This window comes from Pygocentrus nattereri, chromosome 12 (genome assembly GCF_015220715.1).
Source record: "Pygocentrus nattereri isolate fPygNat1 chromosome 12, fPygNat1.pri, whole genome shotgun sequence".
Lineage (NCBI taxonomy): Eukaryota > Metazoa > Chordata > Actinopteri > Characiformes > Serrasalmidae > Pygocentrus > Pygocentrus nattereri.
This window is the reverse complement of record NC_051222.1, coordinates 9942087-9961668: the sequence shown is the minus strand read 5'-3', so window position 1 is coordinate 9961668 and position 19582 is coordinate 9942087. Positions and strand designations below refer to the sequence as shown.

General features: G+C 41.1%; 1 protein-coding gene across 4 annotated transcripts; it reads left to right on the top strand.

The window, feature by feature from the left end:
- Window positions 1-268: 268 nt before the first annotated feature.
- On the top strand, window positions 269-19171 carry LOC108439084 (Golgi apparatus membrane protein TVP23 homolog A). Of its 4 annotated transcripts, none has more exons than XM_037543732.1 (7): window positions 269-446; window positions 1051-1130; window positions 9161-9305; window positions 11239-11328; window positions 11932-12054; window positions 16173-16301; window positions 17837-19171. In XM_037543732.1, the coding sequence occupies exons 1-7, from the start codon at window positions 405-407 to the stop codon at window positions 17861-17863; spliced, it is 636 nt and encodes a 211-aa protein (XP_037399629.1). In that variant the 5' UTR covers window positions 269-404; the 3' UTR covers window positions 17864-19171. The 4 variants fall into 4 exon arrangements, with proteins under 4 accessions (XP_037399629.1, XP_017572768.1, XP_017572770.2 ...); XM_017717279.2 differs by having other exon boundaries at window positions 1048-1130; XM_017717281.2 differs by lacking the exon at window positions 269-446 and adding an exon at window positions 836-942.
- The last annotated feature ends 411 nt before the right edge of the window (window positions 19172-19582 follow it).

Below are 19582 nucleotides of genomic sequence, written 5' to 3'. Positions count from 1 at the left end.
TCTCTGGATGTGGTAACTTGATCTGGTAGCCACGTGAACCCAGGGTATACTGATATATTTTATATCCATGGTCTTACAGTCCTACTAGATAAACACAGCACCAGCAAAATCAGCACAGGTTGTGTTTTGGATGCTAGTGTGCTGCTCAGCAGCAACAGGAGCTATTAGGCTGATCACCAGAAACAAACGGCATGTATTTTGCTTTGGATGCTGGTATTCTGGTCAACCAGCATGACTATGCTGGGTGACTGAACCAGCACCAGACCAGCATAAACCAGCTTCTGGCTTACTTTGTTGAAACAAAATCAAAGAAAGCAATATTTATTCATCACGATACAGCCTATGTGGCCTAGTCTGCCTCTAAAAACCCTGGGTGGCTTTGCTAAGATGACAAAGTTGGAGAGATGCGTGTTAATGCGTGGAGTTTTCCCCCCACCCATATTCCGGTAAGCCCGGCCTCTTGTCCTATTCATTCATTCATGCATTCATTCATGCATTCATTCATTCATTCATTCATTCATTCGGCTTGGCTAGTAATTTATATTCTCAAGCAATACGCTAGTATAACAACGAAGTAGACGGTGCTAGCTCAGGGAATCTGGTCTCGTCGGAAAACGGGTGTGAAAAAAAACTGTATCCCAGCACTAACGTTCCGACAACAAAACATCGGAGCCATTTCATGTAAGCACCTGCCACAATAACCGAGATTTAAACGAGATGCTGCAGGAATATTAAATGAATTATATAAGGAGTGAACGTGGGTGGAAAGTGGCGAAGCCGAAGTCAGCTGCTTATTGGAATTTTCCCGTTCTACCTTAAATGGTGCTGCACTTCCATTCTGGCGCCTGAGGCGTTATAATGACTGCTGCACCATTTAAGGTGGAACGGGGAAATTCCAATGAGCAGCTGACTGCAGCCTCGTTGGAAAGAGGGATGGCTGAGGTAGTCTGTCACACAGCCCCAGCTGTAGTGGTACAGCAGTAGAGGATATGCGTTGTTTTCGCCATTTTTGTGTTCACGTGTGTCTGATTTGTTGTCTTGTTTTAGCAGTCGCTTTCTGGGGAAATCGTGGACGTGTCGCTGGATTTCGTAGCGGAGGAGGACCGAGCTCGACGGACCAGAAAAATACGGTTTAACCTCGCCTTCTCCCTCTTATCTCTGATAAAATCCCGTTTAGCCTCACCTTCTCCCTCTTATCTCTGATAAAATCCCGTTTAGCCTCGCCTTCTCCCTCTTATCTCTGATAAAATCCCGTTTAGCCTCGCCTTCTCCCTCTTATCTCTGATAAAATCCCGGTTAACCTCGCCTTCTCCCTCTTATCTCTGATAAAATCCCTTTTAGCCTCACCTTCTCCCTCTTATCTCTGATAAAATCCCGTTTAGCCTCGCCTTCTCCCTCTTATCTCTGATAAAATCCCGGTTAACCTCGCCTTCTCCCTCTTATCTCTGATAAAATCCCGTTTAGCCTCGCCTTCTCCCTCTTATCTCTAATAAAATCCCTTTTAACCTCGCCTTCTCCCTCTTATCTCTGATAAAATCCCGTTTAACCTCGCCTTCTCCCTCTTATCTCTGATAAAATCCCGTTTAACCTCGCCTTCTCCCTCTTATCTCTGATAAAATCCCGTTTAACCTCGCCTTCTCCCTCTTATCTCTGATAAAATCCCGTTTAACCTCGCCTTCTCCCTCTTATCTCTGATAAAATCCCGTTTAACCTCGCCTTCTCCCTCTTATCTCTGATAAAAGCCCGTTTAACCTCGCCTTCTCCCTCTTATCTCTGATAAAATCCCGTTTAACCTCGCCTTCTCCCTCTTATCTCTGATAAAATCCCGTTTAACCTCGCCTTCTCCCTCTTATCTCTGATAAAATCCCGTTTAGCCTCGCCTTCTCCCTCTTATCTCTGATAAAATCCCGTTTAAACCTCGCCTTCTCCCTCTTATCTCTGATAAAATCCCGTTTAGCCTCGCCTTCTCCCTCTTATCTCTGATAAAATCCCGTTTAACCTCGCCATCTCCCTCTTATCTCTGATAAAATCCCGTTTAACCTCGCCTTCTCCCTCTTATCTCTGATAAAATCCCGTTTAACCTCGCCTTCTCCCTCTTATCTCTGATAAAATCCCGTTTAACCTCGCCTTCTCCCTCTTATCTCTGATAAAATCCCGTTTAACCTCGCCTTCTCCCTCTTATCTCTGATAAAATCCCGTTTAACCTCGCCTTCTCCTCTTATCTCTGATAAAATCCCGTTTAACCTCGCCTTCTCCCTCTTATCTCTGATAAAATCCCGTTTAACCTCGCCTTCTCCCTCTTATCTCTGATAAAATCCCGTTTAGCCTCGCCTTCTCCCTCTTATCTCTGATAAAATCCCGTTTAACCTCGCCTTCTCCCTCTTATCTCTGATAAAATCCCGTTTAACCTCGCCTTCTCCCTCTTATCTCTGATAAAATCCCGTTTAGCCTCGCCTTCTCCCTCTTATCTCTGATAAAATCCCGTTTAACCTCGCCATCTCCCTCTTATCTCTGATAAAATCCCGTTTAACCTCGCCTTCTCCCTCTTATCTCTGATAAAATCCCGTTTAACCTCGCCTTCTCCCTCTTATCTCTGATAAAATCCCGTTTAACCTCGCCTTCTCCCTCTTATCTCTGATAAAATCCCGTTTAACCTCGCCTTCTCCCTCTTATCTCTGATAAAATCCCGTTTAACCTCGCCTTCTCCCTCTTATCTCTGATAAAAGCCCGTTTAACCTCGCCTTCTCCCTCTTATCTCTGATAAAAGCCCGTTTAACCTCGCCTTCTCCCTCTTATCTCTGATAAAATCCCGTTTAACCTCGCCTTCTCCCTCTTATCTCTGATAAAATCCCGTTTAACCTCGCCATCTCCCTCTTATCTCTGATAAAATCCCGTTTAACCTCGCCTTCTCCCTCTTATCTCTGATAAAATCCCGTTTAACCTCGCCTTCTCCCTCTTATCTCTGATAAAATCCCGTTTAGCCTCGCCTTCTCCCTCTTATCTCTGATAAAATCCCGTTTAGCCTCGCCTTCTCCCTCTTATCTCTGATAAAAGCCCGTTTAACCTCGCCTTCTCCCTCTTATCTCTGATAAAAGCCCGTTTAACCTCGCCTTCTCCCTCTTATCTCTGATAAAATCCCGTTTAACCTCGCCTTCTCCCTCTTATCTCTGATAAAATCCCGTTTAACCTCGCCTTCTCCCTCTTATCTCTGATAAAATCCCGTTTAGCCTCGCCTTCTCCCTCTTATCTCTGATAAAATCCCTTTTAACCTCGCCTTCTCCCTCTTATCTCTGATAAAATCCCGTTTAACCTCGCCTTCTCCCTCTTATCTCTGATAAAATCCCGTTTAACCTCGCCTTCTCCCTCTTATCTCTGATAAAATCCCGTTTAACCTCGCCTTCTCCCTCTTATCTCTGATAAAATCCCGTTTAACCTCGCCTTCTCCCTCTTATCTCTGATAAAAGCCCGTTTAACCTCGCCTTCTCCCTCTTATCTCTGATAAAAGCCCGTTTAACCTCGCCTTCTCCCTCTTATCTCTGATAAAATCCCGTTTAACCTCGCCTTCTCCCTCTTATCTCTGATAAAATCCCGTTTAACCTCGCCTTCTCCCTCTTATCTCTGATAAAATCCCGTTTAGCCTCGCCTTCTCCCTCTTATCTCTGATAAAATCCCGTTTAACCTCGCCTTCTCCCTCTTATCTCTGATAAAATCCCGTTTAGCCTCGCCTTCTCCCTCTTATCTCTGATAAAATCCCGTTTAACCTCGCCATCTCCCTCTTATCTCTGATAAAATCCCGGTTAACCTCGCCTTCTCCCTCTTATCTCTGATAAAATCCCGTTTAACCTCGCCTTCTCCCTCTTATCTCTGATAAAATCCCGTTTAACCTCGCCTTCTCCCTCTTATCTCTGATAAAATCCCGTTTAACCTCGCCTTCTCCCTCTTATCTCTGATAAAATCCCGTTTAACCTCGCCTTCTCCCTCTTATCTCTGATAAAAGCCCGTTTAACCTCGCCTTCTCCCTCTTATCTCTGATAAAATCCCGTTTAACCTCGCCTTCTCCCTCTTATCTCTGATAAAATCCCGTTTAACCTCGCCTTCTCCCTCTTATCTCTGATAAAATCCCTTTTAGCCTCGCCTTCTCCCTCTTATCTCTGATAAAATCCCTTTTAGCCTCGCCTTCTCCCTCTTATCTCTGATAAAATCCCATTTAGCCTCGCCTTCTCCCTCTTATCTCTGATAAAATCCCGTTTAACCTCGCCTTCTCCCTCTTATCTCTGATAAAATCCCTTTTAGCCTCGCCTTCTCCCTCTTATCTCTGATAAAATCCCTTTTAGCCTCGCCTTCTCCCTCTTATCTCTGATAAAATCCCATTTAGCCTCGCCTTCTCCCTCTTATCTCTGATAAAATCCCGTTTAACCTCGCCTTCTCCCTCTTATCTCTGATAAAATCTCGTTTAACCTCGCCTTCTCCCTCTTATCTCTGATAAAATCCCGTTTAACCTCGCCATCTCCCTCTTATCTCTGATAAAAGCCCGTTTAACCTCGCCTTCTCCCTCTTATCTCTGATAAAATCCCGTTTAACCTCGCCTTCTCCCTCTTATCTCTGATAAAAGCCCGTTTAACCTCGCCTTCTCCCTCTTATCTCTGATAAAATCCCGTTTAACCTCGCCTTCTCCCTCTTATCTCTGATAAAATCCCTTTTAGCCTCGCCTTCTCCCTCTTATCTCTGATAAAATCCCTTTTAGCCTCGCCTTCTCCCTCTTATCTCTGATAAAATCCCATTTAGCCTCGCCTTCTCCATCTTATCTCTGATAAAATCCCGTTTAACCTCGCCTTCTCCCTCTTATCTCTGATAAAAGCCCGTTTAACCTCGCCTTCTCCCTCTTATCTCTGATAAAATCCTGTTTCGCCTCACCCTCTCCCTCTTATCTCTGATAAAATACTGTTTAATATCATGTTCCTTGCTAAATAAACAGTAGAGACTAGCACTCATTAAGATGTTATGTGCTTGTCTGGTGCTGGTTTAGCTGGTCACCCTGCATGAACCTGTTGAGGGACCAGAGTACCAGCATCCCAAACAGAACGTGTTTGTTTTGATGGTACCTGATGTCCATCCTGTCTCTCATAAGAAATGGGTTAACCTTGTTTTGTGTTTGTCCTGATGGGTTGATTTCACAGTTTACAGGATTCTGTTTAAAAAGTGAACCCGATCAATTTCCCAATAGGATCTAAATGTGTCCTACAGGAAACAAGTGGTCTCTGATGGTAGCTATTAATCCATTTCCCACTGGAAAGCAATACTTTTAGGTTTTGAATGTTGTAATAATGCTTTTTCAGCAGGGATGAGAAAGGAGTAGTGTTTCTCTGCTAAGCACATCTCCCTGGAGGCCCACTGCCATGCAGGTTTTAGTGTTTTCCTGCTCCCAGCACACCTGAAGCAGTTAATCAGCTCATTAGCAGCCCATTATTGAGTGGCTGTAAAGTGGATGTGTTAAAGCAGGAAAAGCACTAATGGGCCTCCAGGACCAGTGCTGAGAAACACTGGTATAGAGGTTAACAAGTAGAGTGCACTGGGCAGAATTAATTAATATTATGATGACTGTTAGATGATTTGGCTGGGATAAATTATAACACTACCACTGTTACTACAACTTATACTACTAGTACCACCACTAAAAGTAATAATCACTAGTAGAGGAAAGTTTGTGAACGAATTTTAGGTTGGCGTGACAAAGTCATAGATAGCTGTTGATTGTTTTTGAAATCTTAACTGAGTTTATACAGTATATACAGTAAGCCCAGGTAGTTGCTTAGGTGTTATTAGACCAATGATATGGTATCCTAGGTGGTTTCTAATGTGCTTCTAGACCATTGGTATAATATCCAAGGTGGTTTCTGATATGCTGCTATACCATTGATATGGTGTTCTAGGTGGTTGCTAAGGTGTTACTAGATCATTGATATGGTATTCAGCAGTCGTGGGGCCAGTCGTGGGCTGGAGGTTAGGGAGCTGGCCCTGTAACCGGAAGGTCGCCGGTTTGATCCCCAGGGCCGACAGTTCATAACTGTGGTGTCCTTGAGCAAGACACCTAACCCCCAACTGCTCCCCGGGCGCCGTGGATAGGGCTGCCCACCGCTCCGGGCAAATGTGCTCACTGCCCCCTAGTGTTTGTGTGTTCACTAGTGTGTATGTGGTGTTTCACTTCATGGATGGGTTAAATGCGGAGGTGGAATTTCCCCGGTTGTGGGATCAAAAAAGTATCACTTAACTTATTCTAAGTGGTTGATAAGGTGTTACTAGATCATTGACATGGTATTCCAGGTGGTTGCTAAGATGCTACTAGACCATTGGTATGGTATTCCAGGTGGTTGCTAAGGTGCTACTAGACCACTGGTATGGTATCGCAGGTGGTTTCTAAGGTGCTACTAGACCATTGGCATGGTATCCCAGGTGGTTGCTAAGTTGTTGACGGTATCAATAAAAGTGCAGATTAATAATTTGACCAAGCTGACTTAAAAATAGCTCCAAAATTCACGTTTGTTCAAATGTAGCCCCTATCAGAGCTGCCAGAGAACTTAGGGCATACACTTTGCACCTACTACCCTTGCCAAAAAAAATAAAAAATCAGTATCAAGATGGTTTAGCCTCCTGTGATGTACAAACAGTTGAATTCTTGGATATTTTAAGTTACTTTCATTGCGCCATTTAGCCTGGTATACATAAACACAATTTAAATCTGACATATAAAACAGGGCCAACTGTAACAATCTGTAATTCATTTAAAATTTGTGTTTATAGTGTGAAAACAGTTAACCTGGAAATTAGTGTTTCTGCAGGTTGTTATCTCAGTTAGACATGGGTCACCCAACACTGGCTAACTGCCAGCAGATGGTGCAGCTTTGGCCCCAGTAGAAGAGCATTTCCTCCTTTTCTCCAGCTCCATTGAGGGCCTTTTTGATTCATCACCATACCACATTCCATAGATTTTTACCGTTAAGGAGGAAGTTCACCAAAGAAAATTCAACTTTTGAACTGTTCTGTTATTTCCTGAGTCTGATGGTTCTTTCAGTGTGTCAGTGTTTTGAATACGTCAGTAATTAAAGAAATGCCTACTTCCAGTTAATTCTGGGCTATTTTGCAAATGAAAAGGGAGGAAAATTATACAGCACACAAAGAATGGAACTCAACTGAAAAATGTGAAAATATAAACATACAGAAAACTGAAAGCTTTATTGAAGCTAGAACCTTTTTACGTTGAAAGTGGTGCATTCACCCTTGGTAGGTCGCTTCTAGTCTTCATAACTTCAGAACGGTTTAATATACAAACAAGATCCACATATCATGACATACAGCAGACCTGCCCCTAACTAGCAAGCACAACGTCATTGAGCTGTGGTGCAAGCATCAGTGAGTAAATCATCTAAAATCCTGGTTCTGTCGCTCTGCTGTTTGGCCTTCATATTCAAACAAAGGGTGAAAACAGCAACATGATTCACACATCAGGTCACTCATCAGACTCTGCCCTCACCATCCAGAGTGTTTTCATTCACCTCTGACTATCCATCAGCCAGCAATTCCCCGAAATTGTAGGTTTGTAATGTTTAAGAGATACTTACATGATTTTTTTACTATTGGGTTGCCACTCATCTGGAGACATTGTGTTGTTATTATAATGAGCGTCTTGTTTGTTGTCTGTGACAAGGGTGCTATCGCCCCTATTTTGAGTTCTGCATTCATGAGCTGTTGGGCTGGATTAAAACTTTCTGACTCAGCTTGTTCCAAATAACCTAGTAAGTCCACATTCCCACGTACAGGACTGTGCAAAAGTCCATGGCATCTAAGAATGTTTTGTGTTGAACTCTTTTGTGTTGTATTGTATATAAAAATGAACAAAGTTAGCAATCTAAAAACTAATTGATATCTTCTGAGTTTGGAAAAACAAAGTTTGACTCCAGATTTCTCCTAGATGACCCCAGCCATCATATGGACTTACTCAATTTCATTTTTTGGGCCTTTTTTCCAATTTTCTCACCAATTTGATTACATTGAATTCCACCCACTAGTGAAGTCCACCTGCATACAATACCAGCAGTGCTAGGAGGGTGAAGGAAAGTACCACCACATCATTTTGAGCTGCTGCTAACGCTACAACACTGGTCTGGACAGTGGAGGAGAATACTGACTGCCGGTTTTGTTAGCATCGCCAGCTAGCATCATGCTGAGTGATGGTGGAGAGGAGAGGTCATTCTGCCCACCCATCCTACCCTCTCCTGGCCATGGATGGCTGTACCGGAGATACAGCTCGTGATATCTTGATGATGGGGCCAACACTTAGACAGTTGCATCGCTTTGGATGCCTTGGACTTAAATTTCATCAACAGCACACGAGATTTAACATAATCAAATATTAATTAGCCAAACCAAGTATCTTCCCCAGACTTGTACACTTGTTGCATCGTCAGTCTGTGGCACTAATCGGAGAAAGTTTTTTGAACATTAAGTAAATGCTGCTTTGAGTACCAACCAGAATCACTGGGAGATGAAGAGTTTAAACCAAAGAATTGTTGCAAAAGAGTTGCTAAACACAGTGTTTTTAAACAGTTTGTGTTGGTCATCCTCTAGTCCTTCATCAGTGCTCACAGGACGCTGTTGGCTGGTTATGTTTGGTTGGTGGACTATTCTCAGTCCAGCAGTGACACTGAGTTGTTTAAAAACTCTAGCAGCACTGCTGTGTCTGATCCGCTTGTACCAGCACAACACACACACACTGTGCTCTGTGAGGGTCCATGGGGTCCTGACCACTGAAGAACAGGGTAAAAGGGGATAACAGAGTATCAGAGAAACAGATGGACTACAGTCTGTAACTGTAGAACTACAAAGTGCAGCTATACAGTAAGTGGGGCTGATAAAATGGACAATGAGCGTAGAAACATGGAGGTGGTCATGATGTCATGCCTGATCGGTCTACATTGTACCTTGATGAATGAAATTGTGCCTGCTCAGTGATTTTCTGATGGTGTAGATGAACTTCTTTTCAGTTGGGTTTTCAAAGTGCCTTTCTTTGAAAGGTCCTTGAAGGAACCACGTGAGATTCTTTAGTGTCACTGTTCCAGTGAGTGTTCTGTGGTTCTTTGTTCTCACTCTGTTTCTCATTTTCCAGGCATCCACTGGCCACATTCTTCCACTTGTTTTTCCGTGTTAGTGCCATCATTGCCTATCTGTGCTGCGACTGGTTCAGCAGGAGTTTCGTCATGTGCTTTCTCATGGTCATCACTTTGCTCTCATGTGACTTCTGGTCTGTGAAGGTAAATATAAGACAGAATAATAGATCTTTTTAATAAACAGTTGAGTGGAATGACTTTGTGGGGAAGGAATTCAGAGAAGAAAGAAGGAATCTGCATATCAGCACCATTCTGTTGTAGGGTACATGAAACTTTGGGGCAAAAAAGTTAAACCCTGTTGCCAAAAAAGTTGGGGTGCTGTGCAAAATGTAAATAAAGACAAGCAAAGAACTTTTGTTTTTCATTATCTTTGGTACATCATAACATTAGAAGATTCAGAGAATCTAGAAAAATCTCTATGCGAGGGACAAGGCCAGAATCTAGTTTCGCATGGCTGTGATTTTCAGGCCTTCATGCGGCACTTCATTAAAAACAGACATGCTTCTCTAGTGGAAATCACTGCATGGGCTCAAACACTTCTGAAAACCTCTGTCTGTGAAAACAGTTCATCACTGCATCCATAAATGCAAATCAGAACTTTACAGTGCAAAGATGAAATTAGATATGAACAGGACCCAGAAACACTGCCGCCTTCTTTGGGCCTGAACTCATTTATGTTGGACTGGGGCAAAATGGAAAGTGTTCCATAGAACAACAAATTAAAATGTAAACTTCTTTTTGGAAAATCATGGACAGGAATCCTCCAGGCTAAAGAACATCGAGCTTGTTATCAGTGCATATTTCAAAAGCCAGCATCCATGATGGTATAAGGGTGCATTAGTGCATATGGCATGGGGAACGTGTATGTCTGTGAAGGCACCATTAATGCTGAGCAATATATACAGGTTGTAGCAATATATGCTGCCATCCAGACAACGTCTTTTTCAAGGAAGGCCTTGATTATTTCAGCAAGACAATCACAAACCACTTTTTCTGCGCATATTACAACCAAATAGGTTGTGTCCATACTTAAAGAGTCCAGGTGCTAAACTGGTCTGCCTGCAGTCCGGACCTGTCACCACTGAAAACATTTGCTGTAAACTGTTGAGCGGCTTAAATCCTGTATCAAACAAGAACGAGAAGACATTTCACTTTCAAAACTACAGCAGTGTCTCCTCAGTTCCCAAGTGCTTACAGAGTGCTGTTAAAATAAGAGGTGATGAAACACCTCTTATTGGTGTTGTAAACATGTCCCTGCCCCAACTTTTGGGACATGTTGTTGGCATCAACTTCAGAATGCACATATACACTACTCACAAAAAGTTAGGGATATTAGATTTTCTGGTGAAATTTATATTTCATACAGAGTTACGAGCCTCTACACGGCTATTCAGCTGATCCTATAGGTTTTCTAAGGGATCCAGGTCTTGAGAAAGTGCAGGCCACTCTATTTGAGGTACCCCAGTCTCCAGCATCCATTCCCTAACGATGCGACCACAAAGAGCTGGAGCATCGTCGTCCATGAAGATGAAATTAGGCCTGTGCTGTTCATGCAGAGGCACAATGACTGGATTAATGATGGTATTCAGTCGTATGGGCTCGTCACTGTAAGTATTGGGCAGTTCTGTACACTAACACCACCACCACCACCTTGCCGTTAAGCTCCCATTAAGTTCATCTGTAAAGGTTAGAGTGCATTTTAGGGTCATCCTGAAATTTCACCCGAAAGCCAAATATCCCTGACTTTTTGTGAGTAGTGTATTTCTCAGTTTTATCATCTGATAGGTTGTATTTGTACTATTTCCAATTAAATATAAGGTTTACATGATTTACATGTCATTGCAATTTTTTACACATATTTACAAGTTGCACGATGTTACAGCTTTTTGGAAATGGGTCTGTATGTATCACAAGCGAAAAATGTAAGCGGTGAATGTTTTTAAAAAATTGTACTTATCATTATTTCTATTGTGTAGTTTAATGTTCAGATATTTAATCATTTGCTTGTGGAATTTATTCTTTTGTTCTTAACTCTATTGCTCCTGTGCCTCGCCGGCTTCTTGTGCTTGGTGCTTAGAATGTGACTGGCAGGCTGCTGGTTGGTCTGCGCTGGTGGAATCAGATCGATGAAGACGGGCGGAGCCACTGGATGTTTGAGGCCAAGAAGGCAAGTGAGAGAAACTTCTAAACGCTGCCCTGTCCTGTCAACTTCATGACGCACTACTTCTCTCTGTTTCTTAGCTACTGTACAGAATATAGATAACATTAAAGAGCATAAACCTGGGAGAATATTCAAATAAATCTTAGTTTGGTTGCTCTCACAAAAATAAATAAATAAATAAATTAGGCAGGATTAAAAAAATACAAATTAGATGGCATTAAAAAAAGGCTAAATTATGCAGAATAAAAAACATTGGCAGAATTAAAGAATAAAAGAATAGACATAAATTAGGCAGAATAAAAAGGACAAATTTAAAAAAGGCCAGATTTAAAAAAGACATTAATTTGGTAGAATAATAATAAAAAAAAAATCAGGCAGAAATGCAATAGACATAAATTAGAGTAAAATATGAGAGATTAGGAATAAAGGTATATTTATTAGCATATTTCTGTAGCATATACAACAGATTGTTGTATTTACATGAGAGCAAGATTTGCACTAAATGGTTTGAGGTAGTTTACAGCACAATATATAAACATAACTAGGAGCAACAGCAGTATTTATTGTGTGTGTGTGTGTGTGTGTGTGTGTGTGCACGTGTGTATGCAGGGTCGGAACTGTAGTGGCACAGAAGCAGAGGCTCAGATTTTCTGGTTGGGTTTGATCGTCTGCCCTCTTGTTTGGACTACCTTCTTCTTCACAACGCTCTTCTCCTTCAAGATGAAATGGCTGGTAATGCCACACACACACACACACACACACAAGAAAACAAGCCGTTTAAGAAAGAATAGGAATATGAAAATGTAATAATTGTAAATCAGATGTTGAGAATAAATGAACGAAAGAAGAAAATTGCTTAATGGATGGACATCCAGTCAGCTAGAGGCGAGTGGAGTGCAACTTAGCAAGGGGGACATGTAGGACGGAGTCGTTTTATAGTTAAACCGGGTCAAGTAGTACATATGATCTTCTCATATTCCCTTAGCATTGCCATCTGTGAGTATTTGGCATCATTTTGAAGCCGTTAAATAACTGACCTTGGGAGCTAGCAAGGCTAAAACACAGCCTCCACAAGGCAGAGTTAGTTTTAGCTCAGTGTTAAACGAAAGCCTCCACATGAGACAATGAATGAAGTTCATTCCTCAATATCAATTTACAACAACTCATTGTATTCTGAAATTGTTTATGAACAGACCCATTTAAAACATGCAAAAATACACTTCAAATACATTTTTAAAGTATATTTCTGTTCTATCATACTGATATTTGTCTTCTACTATGTTCATATATATATATATATATATATATATATATATATATTTTTTTTTTTTTTTTGCCAGATTTCTCCACAATTTAGTTGTTTCCAATTCCACCCATTAGTTAGGACTCCTCCAGTCACATGATACTACCAATGCTAGGAAGGCTAGCACAGGCTTCCTCTGAGAAACCTGGGGAAGGAGGGCTGTCCTATCCACCCAAGGAGAGAGGCCAATTGTGCTCTCTTGGATTCCCGGCTATAGATGGCTGTAGCATCACCAGGGATCAAACTCGTAATCTCCTGATGATAGGGCCAACGCTTAGACGGTGGCGCCACTCGGGAGCCCCCACTGTTCATATTTTTTAATGACTATTTTTATGTGTTTTAGGTTGGAACGTTTATCTGGTTCAAACAACATGGAACTGCATTAAATGAATGTTTTGCAGACTTCAGTTTTCTAGTTTATGTTACAGGTAGACCCAGAGTCATGACTGGATCAAAAAATCTAAACCCCTGGGCACAAATGTTTGGTGGAGCCCTATCTTGGACCATTTGTTATCTGTTTTAAATAGCGTTTTAACTGTGTTGAAACCTGTACTATCCAACACATATAGACTTTAAAATCTAAGCTAAGTCATGCACCTTGTGTGGTATTATTAGATGATATCTTCTCATCCATTTAGTCTGGACTGTGCTGACTTTCCCTGGTTGAAGAAAGACAATAGGAAGTAGAAAGTACAGATTCAAAACTGCCTCATAGATTTGACATCAAAGACAAGGAAGAACACCAGCAAACTTAAAAATCAGACTATCCCAGCTCAGTCCAGGCTAAAGCGTACTGCCGCAGCACTAATGCCTTTGTTATATCTTGTGTCTCTTTTTTATATTTTAGCTTGTGGACTTGATTTTGTAAATGTACGCTCATTCCAGATTTGATGCCTGCAACACGTTCCAAAAATGTTGGGACAGGAGCATCTTTTGAAGACAAAAAATAAAAGATTTTTTTGTCATCCTTCAGTTACACAGCTTTTCAGCTGTGCAAGCATAAAAGGCCTTTGTTGTTGTATTCGCTTAATGAGGCACTCATTTTCATTGGGAAGCCCATTTTTTTTACATTTTTCAGTTTTTTGACATAATTTGAAAACACGGTTTACTTTTTACATTGTATGTAAATTTCATGATGAATGGACTAAAAGAAACAGCCTAAAATGATTTGGAAAAAATCTTGTGCATGATCACATCACCTGTTTCAGATGTTTTTGAAACGTTTCGCACACAATGCTCCTAGTCTTAAATAGCCCCTGTTTGGACCATGTTGCAGCCTTCTGTTTCAAATTAAGCTTTTATTTTTAGTTTAATTATGGGTCAAAGGAGGTTTATGAGATGAGATCATTATTTTAGTCCAGGAAAATACAGGGAAAATACAGCAAAGCAGCAGGGCACTCAAGAAAAAGAGAAGTAATGAGAAAGTAACAAGCAAGTAATTAACTTTGTTAAGTAACTTAGCAAGGTTTTTTACAAAATGTTACCTGTTACTATATAGACGATATATAATACTAAAAGTAAAAAACAAATGAATAAAATCATAATAAAGCTATATATGTCGTTGCCGTTGGAACATTTTTCAGTTTTTGGCGTAATTTCAAAATGCCTGTTGTCCTTTACATTGTTTGTAAATCATGACCAAAAGAAATGGCCCAGAATGGCTTGGAAAAACATCTGGCTCCATTGACTTACATTAAAAGTAAAGTCTGTTTTTTCCTTCTCCTGTAAAGTTCACGTTTTGGAGATACAAACTTTTGTTCCAACAGCAGCGATTATATAATATATAGATAATAAAATATGAACTCTATCCTTCCGTTGAATTATAAATAAATAAAAAGCTAATATATTTACACTGTGAGGGTATTTGTATTTTGCCCCAAATTCACATGGAGTTTTGCACATGAGCTACTGGTTTGTATGAGGAGTTAACAACATAAACAATTATAAATAGAAAGCTAAATAATATTTACACTGTAGAGAGATTTTCTTTAATCTATCACTACTTTTGGCTTCTATGTGTATTTTAACAGCAGTTTCAACTGTTTCAGTGTCGTTGTTTTGATTGGGAAGTGGCACAGACCACCGCTGCTTACAGCAATGCAGTATTATTTTTTAGATTATTATTATTTTTTTTTAAACTCTGACATTTTTGGAAATGGTCATCCTCTACGCTGTCAGTGTATTGGGTTTCGCTCCCCAGGCATCTTTAATATCCGGTGGTCCAAATTGAAACTACACTCACAGGTTTCACAGTTACACAAACTTTGGTTTCCTGCCAAACTGTGTGCCAAATAGCACGTAGTGAAACAGTTGCAGTGATTGGATCAAGAATGAAGCAGTTGTTTAGGAATGATAAAAAGCATCAGGATTTTGACGGGGCATGCCGTAGTGCTGTTGGTAAATCAAGTCAAGGCAGCTGTTTAAAGTCTCTCTTCATTGCTCCTGTGCGCCCTCTGGTGGCTCACACCGGTAAAACTCATGGGATTATCACCTTCTTGTTTCTGCGCTCCTTGTCCAGTTTATCAGCTCCACTTACTGTATAGCTGCACTCTGTAGTTCTACAGTTACAGACTGTAGTCCATCTGTTTCTCTGGTACTCTGCTACCCTGTTCTTCAGTGGTCAGGACCCCCATGGACCCTCACAGAGCAGATACTATTAGGGTGGTGGATCATTCTCAGCACTGCATTAACATTGACGTGGTGGTGATGTGTTAGTGTGTGTTGCACTGATGCGAGTGGATCAGACACAGCAGTGCTGTTGGGGTTTTTGAACACTGCGTCCACTCACTGTCCACTCTATTAGACACTCCTACCTTCTCGGTCCACCTTGTAGATGTAAAGTCAGAGACGACAGCTCATCTGCTGCTGCACAATTTGTGTTGGTCATCCTCTAGTCCTTCATCAGTGGTCACAGGAAGCTGTCCATAGGCTGGATGTTTTTTGGCTAGTTGACAATTCTCAGTCCAGCAGTGACACTGAGGTGTTTAAAAACTCCAGCACCACTGCTGTGTCTGATCCACTCAGACCAGCGCAACACACACTAACATTTTACCACGACATCAGTGTTACTGCAGTGCTGAGAATGATCCATCACCCAAATAGTACCTGCTCTGTGAGGGTCCATGTGGGTCCTGACCACTGAAGAACAGGGTAACAGAGTATCAGAGAAACAGATGGACTACAGTCTGTAACTGTAGAACTACACAGTGCAGCTATACAGTAAGTGGAGCTGATAAACTGTGCAATGAGCATTGAAAATATGAATATTTTAACCATAATAATTTAACCATAAAACAAAATGTGTTGGGCTGTGCTCCTACTTGTTGCTGTCTCTCCTACTGTCTCTCCTACTTGTTGCTGTGCCATTTGTACAGTTACTATACACGGGTCTGTAATTGCTCCGTCTTATTTATGATACATTCATTTGCTCAGTATTCCAGAAGTACTGCACCACATGATAGCAATGACATATTGTAATCTTGCCCTGACACGCCACAGAGAAAACACTGATTCATTTCTGCTATATTCTCTGCATGTGTCTCTTCAGGCTTTGGTTGTAGCAGGTTTTTCTCTCCAGGCTGCAAATCTTTATGGCTACTTGCGCTGCAAGGCTGGGGAACAGGAGACCCTCCCCAAATCAGCATCCCAATACCTGGGGCAGCAGTTCATTCAAAAGGTAGAATACACATACTATAGGTTCGCATGATGTGGTCAAAACTTTGTATCGCTGTAATGCAATATTTCAAATAACGTCATTTGCAATGTGATAAAATATTTAATATTGATTAGAGAACATGAGCTACAGTGCAACAATCGGAGGCCACCCTTCCTTTGTTTGTCAATACGGCTATTATATACACATTTTTGCAAGGTAATTCTGAAGGGAATATGACAAGATAATCGACTTGCATGAGGCAGTGCAGGTGGAGTTTAAAGAATTATTGGACGATACAAAGAAAATGCTCCTCCTAACAACCACCTGGAAGACCTGGGAGACACTGTCCCCAGCAGATAAACAGCCATTTACACTTTCATCTCTGAGAGAGAGGAGGAAATCAAGCTGCTTCAGATCTGAAAACATCCATAGGTGTTTCTGTCCATCCTTCCACTGTGAGAAGACCGCTCAGCGCTGTGGGCCTGAAAGGATGTATAACTGTTCAAGAAGCTCTTACTGATAACAAAAAGAAGAACATTTGCAAATGCTTGTGTTCTCAGAACAATGAACTGAGCAACAACATCATTGAAAGTGTTTGGGTTTACTTGGATGGACAGAAGCCAAAAAAGTGCTACCAACTTCTCAGGACTGATTCACACATACTACTTGTGCGTGACGTGAGCGACATCTTGCTTATCGTCTTGGCGCAAATGTTTAATGGTTCGTGCTTTCACACAGGCTGTGCATGTGAAGCGGCAGAGCATCCCAGACACCGCAGTATTTAGATAAAAGACCTAGCGCCGATTTTTTTTTTTTCTGCACAAAATACAGTGAAGTAAGCCTTGAAAATCAATGAAAATGAAAACTGTATGAAAATGTTATTTTTTAAATATCATTTCATTCATTATGTAATACTGGTTTAACATTCTGTGCTGCAGACCAGTTTCCCAGTTGCTGTACTGGGGTTAAACTTTTGCCTAATTACAAGTCAGAATGCTGCTGAGGATAAACAAATATATTGTGTGCTTTTTTAAATGAGCAGAGTCTGGAAAAAGGAATGTCTAACTTTCATGCTGCTCGGCTCCACAGCTTAAACGCTGTATGTTTGAGAGGCCAGCACACACTCGCACCATGCAGAGGTAGCATATGTGTATCAAGCCTAAGACTGAAAAAAAATCCTTGCAGAAAGACTGAAAGCAAGTCGCCCGAAAAGAATGGAACCTGTTAAAAAGGTAAAAGGAAGGCACATGATATACTGAGAAAATGTATATTTAGTTGTAGTTTTTGTGTTTTCATGCTATTTTTCCGATGCTAAAGAATGAATAAGTTGTTCTAAATGATGGGTGGTCTCTGACTTTTGCATGATACGGCATTCAATTAATTTTTCTGCATGTTTTTACCAAAATTATTATTATTACTGTTATCATTATTATTATTTGTGGTAATTGACTGTATGCAGCAGATAGAGATTAGATACAGAAGATGGATGTTAGTTTGAGAAATGCAACGTGATGTTTCCATGTAATCAATTGCTGTATTTCTCTCATTCGTTTCAGCCTGATATCATATTCGGAATACTGTAACAGAAGAGGAATGCTGTGCTTTCCAGTGCACATAGCCTAAGCAGGAAATCGTACCTGTTGCTCATGCCACATATTGATTAAACCAAACCATGATACGGTGTTTGTTGAAACATCTTGGCAAAAAGCCAGCTAAGCACATAATCTGCTTGTGATGTGTATTAATTGTATGCCTAAGTATATAAATGTATCATACATACAGAAGCATATCAGCTAAGAGGTGAGCCCAGCTAAAGTGCTTTTTAGAACATTCAGGATTTATGAAAGGTGCCTTTCGTGATTGTTGACCTTGCTGTCTGCTTCCACTAGATGTCGCCACCTCCTTAAAGATTTGGAACGTATCTCTGTAACCTGAGAAACAGAAGGTCTGCAGAAAAATGAAGGAAGGCTGTGAGGAACATTGCATGTCGGTTCTTATTTTAGCCACTTTGCCTGGTTGGAATCCTTTGTTTCAAAAGTTCGCCCTCAGAAAATTTTCCACAAATCTTGTACATCTTGGAATATTTTGTCCTTGACAGGACGTGCACTAAAGCAGAGGTGCTCAGGCCTGGTCTTGGTCCTGGTCCTGGAAATCCACAACCCTAGAGTTCAGATGCTCTTGAAGGCCTTCTATGTGCAGATCAGGCGTGTTAGAGTTGGAGCTAAACTCGGCAGGGTGGTAGATCTCCAGAAGATTGAGCACCCCTGCAAAAAAGCTACTAAAATTAGCATTAGCATGTTACCTAGTAAGTGGCCAAAAACCGATTTCTCTCCTTTTTAGGAACCAAAGTCACTTGATTTTAGTGTCACACCAACCTGAACTGTCTTCATATGAATTTTGCATGAGAAAACTCCCTATTTGCTACGCTAACGGCTAGCAGACATCCAGATTTAATTGCAAACCCAAGCGCTAACACGCTATGAACTTCGGTTTCAATGAGAGACAGCTATGCCGTCCTCATGCAAATGCTAATCAGTATGCAAATGTGCATCCCTGAAGGACAGAAACGAGAGATTTCAGTGTCAGCTTGTGTACTCTGTGATTTCAACAGGTTTCAGAGAGTAGGAGGGGTGAATTTGCTTGGCTCCATCTCTCTCCCTCACTCTGTGGTTTCTCAGTTGGAGTAGGAGTAGCTCGCCACCAGAAACTCAACCAATGTAGCCAATGTAGCAAAGACGAGGAAAGAGTCTGGATTCTAAGGACAAAACACCCTGCTTATCACTTTTTTGACCTTTCTGGTACAATATTGCTTCATATTGCTTATCAGAGCTGATTCAGGAAAGGTTGTTTGTTGATGTAATAAATCATTCCTCATTTTCGTTGACAGAAAATTCACTGGCTTGAGTGTTTTGTTCTTTATTGTAAAGAAAACTACCATTAGCAAGTCTTTAGTTCCTAGCAAAGGGTGGGAAGGAAGTTCTGTACTTAATACCTCTCAACCCCCCCCAATATTTTCGCTTATGTCCAGAATCCAAAAATATGCAATGAAAATCTAGTCACTTTGGTATTTAAACCTGGAAATAAACAACAGAAAGTTTTAGAATCTTTAGAATTTTAAACAAAGAAAAGTTGCGACAATCAGAATGAAGAAGACATATTCCAGTTGCTGCAAAGTGTCTAGGTCACTATTGAAGCAAATTTGTGAAATTGACCATGTTAAGGCCTTTCGACAAACAGGTCAAATGGATTTGATCTGCTCATCAGAGGCTTTTGCACAAACTTGCCATGGCACCTCACTGTCC

Excerpts from the sequence above, each read along its gene's own strand:
- LOC108439084 (XM_017717280.2), top strand. The coding sequence starts at position 859 with ATGACTGCTGCACCATTTAAGGTGGAACGGGGAAATTCCAATGAGCAG. Across the intron at positions 943-1,047 it reads TGGAAAGAGGGATGGCTGAG|CAGTCGCTTTCTGGGGAAAT; the intron begins GTAGTCTGTCAC and ends GTCTTGTTTTAG. Across the intron at positions 12,055-16,172 it reads CCTTCAAGATGAAATGGCTG|GCTTTGGTTGTAGCAGGTTT; the intron begins GTAATGCCACAC and ends GTGTCTCTTCAG.